This window comes from Apis cerana, linkage group LG10 (genome assembly GCF_029169275.1).
Source record: "Apis cerana isolate GH-2021 linkage group LG10, AcerK_1.0, whole genome shotgun sequence".
NCBI classification, from domain to species: domain Eukaryota; kingdom Metazoa; phylum Arthropoda; class Insecta; order Hymenoptera; family Apidae; genus Apis; species Apis cerana.
The window spans coordinates 10,464,781-10,475,065 of record NC_083861.1 but is presented as its reverse complement, the minus strand read 5'-3'; the positions used below and the strand labels follow the sequence as shown (position 1 = coordinate 10,475,065).

The following is a 10,285-nucleotide window of genomic DNA, read 5'->3' as shown; positions in this document are numbered from 1 at the left end:
AGTAGTGAATATCTAAAATTTTAGTGAGAAATATTTCTAGAGAAATATTTGTTTAACCTAACTTCTATTGAAATTATTTTATGAAGTGTTTTGTAAACAATTAATGAAAATAGTAAAAATATTAATCGTTTTCTATTTATATATTATATAATAATAAATTTTGAAAGTGAAATAAATCATATATTGTGTTAATATTAAGTTATCAATTAATGACATTATAATAAAAATTGAAAAAACATCTAGGTATTTTGTAATGAATAGTTTTTTACGAATATATTTGCTATATTTATAATTATGGATAATAAAAAATCAAAAAATTTTTATAAAAACAAATGGTATCTCGATAAAAAGAAATCAACAAAATCTAACAGTAACAGTAAGATATTATTTATTTTGATAAATTTTTTTTTATATAAATTATGTTTTTTTATCGATATTTAAAATATAAAATTTGAAGTATTGGGAAAAAAAATATTTTCAACTATACAGTTTTATTAAATATTTTACATAGAATTATTTTTATTACATAGAATTATTTTTATAGAAAGAAGAAATCATCTTTTCTTTTTAATATAAGTTTTTTTTTTATACTTAATAAAAAATTAATATATATGAATTTCTTCTTTTTGATTTCGAAAATTTATTTTTTTTAATTATTTTTTTATGTTATTTGTAAAATTATCTTTGTAATATAAAAATATTTTTATTGTATTATAATATGCAATTTTTTTTAAATTTCTTAAATTATTATATTATTTATTTTTTTAAATTTTAATCTTTAATTCGTATAGATTCTGAAATTATAAATATTTCAAAAGTACGACATCGTTTTGATAAATTATTTATTTATTTTTTTATTTATATATATATTTTTTAAAATTTATTATTAATTTATTATTTTTTTTCTTTTTCTCATAAATTTTTTTATTTTTAAAAATTATTTAAAATATATAATAATTATAGTAATTTTTATATATAATATTTTTATATTATATAATAATTATAGTAATTTATTTTATATCAATATCTTTATATAATACTTTAATTTAAAGTAGTATCGATATATTTTTTTTTTTAATTATAAAAATATTGTTAGTCATTACTTAAATACTACAAAAAAGTAATTCTCATTTAAAAAAAAATAGAGAAAATTGAAATTCTTATAAAGAACTGATTTTATATCTAATTTTATGTTTTTTATATTTATAAAATATTTATGCTTTTTAAATTTATAAAAATTTTATTAAAATGTTATATATATAATATTCATGCAAATTGTATAGTATAACTAGAAAATGTATATAATTGAATAAATTAATAAAAATTAAGAATTCATATATATATATATATATATATATATATATATATATATATATATATATATGTATATATATATGTGTGTGTGTATGTAGATATGTGTATGTACAATGTATATATGTATTGATGAATTCATTGTATTAATAAATAGATTTTTATGATGTTTACATATGATAATTTATATTAAATTTATATAATAAAATTACAATTATATATTGATATTTTTATTTATTCAATTTTTATATTTTAAATATTATATAAAAAAATTTATTATATTATTATCTTCTATAATTAATAATAATTTTATAAATTGATGGATCAAATCAAATTTTTATTTATCAAAATTTTTATTTTAACATGTAAATTAAATAATTTACAGATTACAAAAATAATCAAAACACTGAAAAGATATGTAAATCTTTAGATCCTATTGAAATAAATAATTTAATTAATATTCATAATAATTATGTAAATTTCAATATTCCTTATTATGGATGGAAATTATTTTTTTATGATGAAGGTAACTTAACTTCTATTATTAAATAATTACTATTAATACTAATATACTAATAATACTATTATTAAATAATTACTATTAAATAAAATTGATATATAATATGCATATAATAATTAATTAAAAAATGACATAATTTTGAAAAAATAATTCATTATTTAGAATATAAAGATGATTCGGATACTATTAAAAAAATTCAAACAATAGAAAATTTTATAAATAGACATCAACGATTGTTAACATTACTTTCATTAGAAAATTTAGAAAATGGAACAGTATTTATTATCGATATGTGTGAATTATACAATGATCAAAATTTTTTGAACGAATGGTCTGACTTCAAGAAAGATATATATGAGAATCCACTACATACCTTAAATTGTTTTAAACTCACTATACATCAGGTATATTGACTTATTAACTTATTAACTTATTAACTTAGGTATATTAACTTTTTTATATATTTTATTTACGAAATATTAAATTTTAATATCTTTAGCAAATTTTAAATACAATACCACGAGAAAATTTGAATTCTGTAAATATTATAAATATATTATCCAATGTTAGAATAAAAATATTGAATTATGAACCAATTATAAGTTTGCAAAATTTGAAAGCAAATTATTATGGTATGTATATAATATTTATAAGAAATAATTTTTGTTTTTATTGTAATTAATTTTATTTGTTTTTATGTAATTAATTAATAGGAAGATTAGTATCTGTTAGAGGTTGTGTAATTAGAGTAGGTCATGTGAAGCATCTTGCACAATGGATAGCATTTGCTTGTCGTAAATGTAATTTGCAAAAAATAATGAAACAGCCATTGGGAGTTTTCACAATTCCGAAAAAATGTAATCTATGTGGCGTATCTAAATTTCGTGTGATATTAGATTCACCATTGATAAAAAGCATTCCATTTCAAACAATTAAAATACAAGAAATTTCGAATAATGATCAGGTTTTTATCTTTATAATAAATTAAAAAATTATAAATATTATTATATAAAAATTATAAATTATAAATAAAAATAAATCGAATATCTTTAGTAATATATTTTATACATATATTATATGATATATGATTTTTTTTTCCATTAGAATAGTAAAGGTAATATGCCTAGAATGGTTGATATCGAATTAATGGATGACTTAGTTAATATTTGTATGCCTGGAGATGATATTACTTTAACAGGAATTATAAAGGTAAATATAGTAAATTATAAAATAAAATATATATAATAAATTATAAATATAAAATATTAATGTATAATTGTAAAATAAAGTAAAATAATTACTTTATTTATTCTTAAAGTTATATCAGAAAAAATTTCGTTATGATTCCATTTTTTTATTCTATTTCTCTTATAATCCTTACTATATAATTAATTGAAATTTGCGTCAAAAGTTTTTTTCCACAGCATAGAATTGTAAGATTTCGAGAAAAAATGAAGATATATTATATATTGATATATAATAAATTAATATTAATTAATTTCAATGTAAATAAAAAAAAATATATAGATCGTTGAAAAAAATATATAGATTTTATATCTTTATTTCTATTAATAGAGTAAAATATTTTTAAATAAAAGATAAATATTGATAAAAATTTCAAGAGAAATTTAGAACATTTTTTCATTTCATTTAATAAATCTTGAAATTACCCATATTATTTTGCAATTTCTTTTTTTTTAAACAATTAATTTTAAAACACACAAAAAAACATTATATTTATAACGCAATCGCGAAGACCATTTTTGAATAAAAATTTAGATAGAATAATATTAGACATTAATTATCAGCATCTTTAGAATTTTTATTTTAATTTTTTTAACAATCGAAAACATTATAAAATTGATATATCTGAAAAATAATTTAGAAACGATTAATCGCGATATGATTTATCAAAATTTCTGATTTTTACAATTAAAAAATCTTCTGAAAAATCTCATCCATAATTTCATCTGTGACCTTTCCAAAAAATTCCGAATATCTTACGTCACTTCAGATACAAGCCTCACCTTCACTAAAGAAAGATGTTTCAAGGACGTATGGAAGGAAGGTTGCGACATTCATTAATTCAAAAAATTAGCACTTTTATAAGCAATCAACAGGCATATGGATTCTATAAGAAATCATCATCAAACTTTTTTAAATTTAAATAAATTTAATTTTTGTATTATTTTTATCAATATAGTAACATTTTAATATTCAAAATATACATCAATATATTTGCTTGCTTATATCGATAATCTTGAAATTTTTTAAGAATGACTTCAACAATTAAATTTTTATTTCTATTTTTATTTTTAAATATTTTTTTCTATTATTAAATGACAATTAAATTTATATTTATTTTTATTAAAAAAATATATATATTTTATATTTTAATTTGTATATTAAAATTTTTGAAATAATATGATATATTATATTACATATGTAGGGTACTAATAATACTAAGATTCGAAATAAAATGTCATTTTCTTTATATATGGAAGCTATTACAATAATTAACAATAAACAAAGACTTCAAAATAAAAATTTTACGAATAATGAAATGTCAATAAAGGATTATTTAGCAATAAAGGTATACAAAATTATTAATATATCTTATAATGAATTGAATAATTCATATTATTTAAAAATATTTATGTTTTTATCAATTTTAATAGGAAGTATATAATACACCAAATATTTTTCCACTTTTGGTACATTCTTTATGTCCAAGTATATATGGTCATGAAATTGTCAAAGCTGGATTAATATTAAGTTTATTTGGTGGGAATGTAGAACATTCCGAATTACGAGAAAATATTCATATATTAATCGTTGGTGATCCTGGCCTTGGAAAATCGCAAATGTTACAAACCTGTGCACGAATTGCCGCAAAAGGTATAACAAATAAATGAAAAATTTTTTATTTAACATATAAACATATCGTCAAAGAATTTATAACATGATTTTTAAAGGTGTATATGTATGCGGAAATTCAAGTACATCATCCGGCTTGACAATAACGCTAGCGAAAGAAAATAAGAGTAATAATTTTAGTTTAGAACCTGGAGCATTAGTTTTAACAGATAGAGGATGTTGTTGTATTGATGAATTTGATAAAATGTGTAAACAACATGCGGTAAAGCTATTAAAAAAAATATTTAAATAATTAAATTAATAAAGAATTTTTAATTTTACATTTTTATAAAATTTTTATAAAATAACATATTTTTGATAATTTATTATTTCATGATAATGTAATAAATTATATGAATTATAGGTTTTATTAGAAGCTATGGAACAACAAAGTGTAAGCATTGCTAAATCAGGAATAATATGTTCCCTTCCTACGAGAACATCCATTCTTGCAGCTGCTAATCCAATTGGTGGTCGATTTAATCGAAATAAGACAGTAATGCAAAACTTAAAAATGAGCGCACCTCTCTTGTCCCGTTTTGATTTAATATTTTTATTATTGGATGAGCCAAATAAAGTATAAATATTTAATACATAATGACGTATAAATACGTATAAATACTTTTAATCGTATATTTAATATTATATTTTTTTTTGTTCATAATAGCACATAGACGATTTATTATGTAAACACGTTATGTCCATCCATACTGATATAAATACAATTGATAAAACACAAAGTAATACATATCAATGTATAAATGCATCAGATACAACCAAACTTTCATTAAGGTAATTAAAAATATATTAATTAATTATAATTATTATTCATAAAATTTATTTATTTAAAAACATTTTTAGAGATAAACTTAGACTTTCTGTAGACGAAAATCCGAATATCATTCCGCAGTCAATTCTCAGAAAATACATCGCATATGCCCGACAATATGTTAAACCAAAATTGACTAAAGAGGCAGCTATAATATTACAGAATTATTATTTAAAATTACGAAATAAAAATAATAAATTTAGCGATTTATCTGTCTGCAACAGACAATTAGAAGCTATGATACGATTAACAGAGGTTTATTTTAATTATTGTTTGTTTCAATCAATTAAATTAAAAATTCAATTAAATTAAAAAAAAACTTGTTCTTAAATAGGCTAGAGCAAAATTGGAATTACGGACAGAAGCAACAGAAGGAGATGCTTTGGATGTAATAGAAATTTTACAACATACATTTGATGATAAATTTATAAATTATCAATCTTTAGGTACAAAAAATGTAACTACTGGAAAAGTAAGTAAATAATAGATTTACCATTTAATAAAAGATATATATAATTATTAATATGTAATCTTTATTTCAAGATTAAACAGTTTATAGAAATATTAAGAAAAGAAACCAATTCTAATAAAAGTCAAATATTTTCTATGAAAAGATTGCAAGAGATTGCGATAAATAAAAATTTTGTAATGGATGATTTTTCTGAATTTCTTGTGAAATTAAACGAAAACGGAATCTTATTAAAAATGGGAAGTAATACATTCAAATTTATTTCTTCTTAATCTAATATATACAAAATATAAAGGATAATTTTTACACGAAACAAAATTTATTATATACATCTGTGTTTGTTGAATTTTAAATTATTAATATTATAGTAATATTTCTTTTGACTTTAAACTTTGTATTTGTTGATAATATAAAATAAAAAAATTTAATATTATCACATATAAAATTTTAAACTTCAAAACAATCAGCTTTACATGGAAGACGCCAATACATGTATAGACAACATTTTGGTGGTGGTACATGAAAACAACCGGGTCTGCAGCAAGGCCGTTTAGGAACGTATATCTTTGGTGGTGGAACATGTGGAGGAGGAATAGTAACCTTGCAAAATCTGTTTAATAAAATCTCTTTATAATATGTATTTTAAACAATATTAAATATATTAGTTTTTATGTTACTTATTTAATTCGTATAAAAATTTATGTATTTCACTATACATTTTACCTAATTGCATATGGTTTCATGTATGTGTATTATCTGTAGTTTCATTACAAACAAAACTACAAAACATGTTATTGAAATTCAAATTATAATGTGATATAATTGTTTCAAATTCGTGCCGAACGGACAAAAATGATATATATATATATGCATATATAAATATATTCTTCTAATGAAACAATTCATTTAGAGACAAAGGCAGCGTGCTGTAGCTCTTGTTAGGCATCTTGCAGCACATGCAGGTGGACAATATGGAATACATTTCGGTGGACAAGGTCCGCACGGCACTGGTGGCGTACATATGGTAATTTTACATGGTGGAGGGCATGCAACACAAATTGGTGGAACACATGGATAAGATACACACGATGGGCAAGATGGTAACTGGTACTGAACCACAGGCGATGGGAAACAAGGTGAACAACATGATAAAGTATTTCCTCCGCAAGACATTGCACGTTCTTTCTCTTTTTTTTATTAAATTTTTCTTACTTAATTATTACTTTTATAATTATTTTTGTAAACCGGAAATTTTGATAACAGAATATCAAACAATTGAAGTTTATCCAAAATTATCATTCACTTATTATATACTAGATATATTCAGATGATATTGTCGTTTTTTTTAGAATAAAATCATTTCAGTGCAATGTTCCAAATAATAAATTAATTGGGTAAAAAATATGCAAAAAATATAATGAATATGTAAAAAAAATCGTATTCTATCATTTTTATAAGACTGGGATAAAATCAAAATTTGTTGTATTTCGTTGTTTGAATATAAACATTGTTAAAAATGCCATGCGATGGAAAAAATCCAAATTGCGATAGAAGACGAGAATTATTAGCTCAATTGAAATGTTTAATTAGTTCTATGGAAAGAAAGTAAGGGAATCTTATAACTACAGTCACGAGTAAACTTATAAATCATTTATTACAGAAAAGCATGTGAATGGGATGAGCCACCATGTCCACCTCCTGTTATGTGTTCACCTTGTGCGGCACCTTGTGTAAGTATAAATTGGTTTAAATATACCGTGAGTCAAAATTTGCGTTATAAACTTGAGATCAGAAAAATAATATGATTTAAAATAAGATAAAAATAAAAAATCAGAATTGCATTAGAGAATTTTTTTTCAAAAAAATTACAATTAAAAATTTATCAAATATATATAAAACTTATAATTATTTATATTTTAAATCATTTCAAAATATTTTAGTAAATGAAATTACGGAAATTTTGATCTTGGTATCATTGAACATTTTTCAGAACAATAGAGCTTTCAAATCAATGAATGAATAGCATTTTAAATTTATAATGAATTTGATAGTAGATATATTCTTTTAAATTATATTAAAAAGTCTATAAGATTCCATGATCAATTGAATAACGTTCTTTGTTAATTTAATCGTAATTTTCACTCATTTTATAAAATTCCATCATCAATTGAATAGTGTTCTTTGTCAATTTAATCGCATTTTATATTCAGTCTATAACATTTCATCATCAGTAGAATAGTGTTCTTTGTCAATTTAATTGCAATTTATATTCAGTTTTCATTCAAACGATCTTTATATTTATTGTGCAAATAAGAAAAACATTGAAAGCGAATAATAGAAAAAAAAAATATATGAATTTGATATTTCGATAATTAAGTAACATGTAATTTTTTTATATATATTCAAACTATTAAAAAATTCGATTATTCAATGTTACACTCATTATAATATTATTCAAGATATAAGAAATTTATTATATAAAAAATTAATAATTTTAAAAATAACTTGTAAAGTTATGAAAAGAAAAAATTAATTTTTATTGTAATAATTATAAGAAATTAAATTTTATACATTAAATTTCAGATTCCAGTTAAACAATGTAAAAGCTATGATTTTCGAACAAGTATTATATATAGATGTGAATGTATCAAAAGGAATGGGCTACAAGATAGATGTATGATGTGGGAGTGCATGGGTAGACCAGAATGTATGACGAAATTGTACCCCGTTTGTATGCCAGGCCGTTGTGCGTTATTGAAATTAACTGAATTAGGAGATATGGAAGTTGCTTTAAAGAAATTTTATTGTGCTGATCAAGCAAGGGAAGCTGCTCTTGCTGCATATTGTAGATTGGTATGTAATACAAGCGCGGACAAACCTTGTTGCATGGTGACCCCGATATGTTCAAGCAAATCTTGTAAACCTATATGCGTTGAATTACCATGTTCACCATGTCCACCAAGTTCACCGTGTCCACCATGTTCACCGTGTCCACCGTGTCCACCATGTTCACCGTGTCCACCATGCCCACCATGTCCACCGTGCCTACCGTGCCCCCCGTGTTCACCATGTCCACCATGTCCACCATGTTCACCATGTTCACCATGTTCACCATGTCCACCATGTCCACCATGTCCACCATGCTTACCATGTCCACCATGTCCACCATGCCCACCATGCCCACCATGTTCACCATGCCCACCATGTTCATCATGCCCACCATGTCCACCATGCTCACCGTGTCCACCATGCCCACCATGTCCACCTTGTTCACCTTGTATTACTTCTTGTGTACCTCCTTGTGCTACTTTCAAAATTTGTGTTCCATGTCCACCACCATGTCCACCTTCATGCACGCCACCATGCGTAATACCATGTATACCACCGTGTCCACCACCATGTCCACCACCATGTCCACCACCATGTTTACCACCGTGTTTACCATGTTTACCGCCATGTCCACCATCATGTCCACCGCCGTGTCCACCACCATGTCCACCACCATGTCCCCCATGTCCACCACCGTGTTTACCACCATGTATATCAGCGTGCCCACCACCGTGTCCACCACCGTGTCCACCTCCGTGTCCGCCTCCATGTCCACCAAAATGTCCACCACCGTGTTCGCCATGTTTACCATGTTTACCATGTTTACCATGTTCGCCATGTCCACCATGTTCACCATGTTCTCCATGTTCACCATGCCCACCATGTTTGCCATGTCCACCTTGTTCGCCATGTCCACCATGTTTACCATGTCCACCATGTCCACCATGCCAACCGTGTTCACCATGTGCACCACCATGTCTTACGCTATGTCCATCACCATGTTTATCAGTGTGCCCGTCACCGTGTTAAACAAAATGTTTCAGTATATATCCATCAATATGTTTTTTTCTATATGTACCAATCTTTTCATAACAGAATTTATTTACCAGTTATTATATTGGTTATTGATTAGATTCTTTAGTCTGTGCATTTTTCATTTTGTTACAAATTTATTTTATTATATATGTTTCATATCTTCTGTCAACAATGTTATTTGTTAAATTGAAGATGTTTTTATAATGTTATGCCACGAAACAAATAAAAAATAAAAATTTTATATAAAAATATATTTCAAAATATTTATATATATATATCTTCTATTATCTATATATGCATATGTATTTCATGTGTATATATATATATATATATTTATTAATTTTTATTTGAATTTAAGATTATTAAAATTAAATTA

The 10,285-nt window shown here is 23.6% G+C and overlaps 2 protein-coding genes across 2 annotated transcripts; both read left to right on the top strand.

Moving 5' to 3' along the window:
• The first annotated feature begins 99 nt into the window (after nt 1–99).
• On the top strand, nt 100–6,730 carry LOC133666775 (DNA helicase MCM8-like). The gene is made up of 14 exons (XM_062080395.1): nt 100–376; nt 1,697–1,837; nt 1,994–2,235; nt 2,331–2,463; nt 2,545–2,795; nt 2,936–3,040; nt 4,281–4,424; nt 4,510–4,729; nt 4,807–4,970; nt 5,112–5,324; nt 5,415–5,539; nt 5,609–5,831; nt 5,911–6,048; nt 6,120–6,730. Exons 1-14 carry the CDS (start codon nt 295–297, stop codon nt 6,315–6,317), a joined length of 2,379 nt encoding a protein of 792 aa, XP_061936379.1. The 5' UTR covers nt 100–294; the 3' UTR covers nt 6,318–6,730.
• A 309-nt stretch (nt 6,731–7,039) lies between these two features.
• Nucleotides 7,040–10,160, top strand: LOC108003034 (uncharacterized). Its single transcript, XM_062080397.1, has 3 exons — nt 7,040–7,181; nt 7,706–7,775; nt 8,629–10,160. Exons 2-3 carry the CDS (start codon nt 7,749–7,751, stop codon nt 9,901–9,903), a joined length of 1,302 nt encoding a protein of 433 aa, XP_061936381.1. The 5' UTR covers nt 7,040–7,181; nt 7,706–7,748; the 3' UTR covers nt 9,904–10,160.
• Nucleotides 10,161–10,285: the final 125 nt, after the last annotated feature.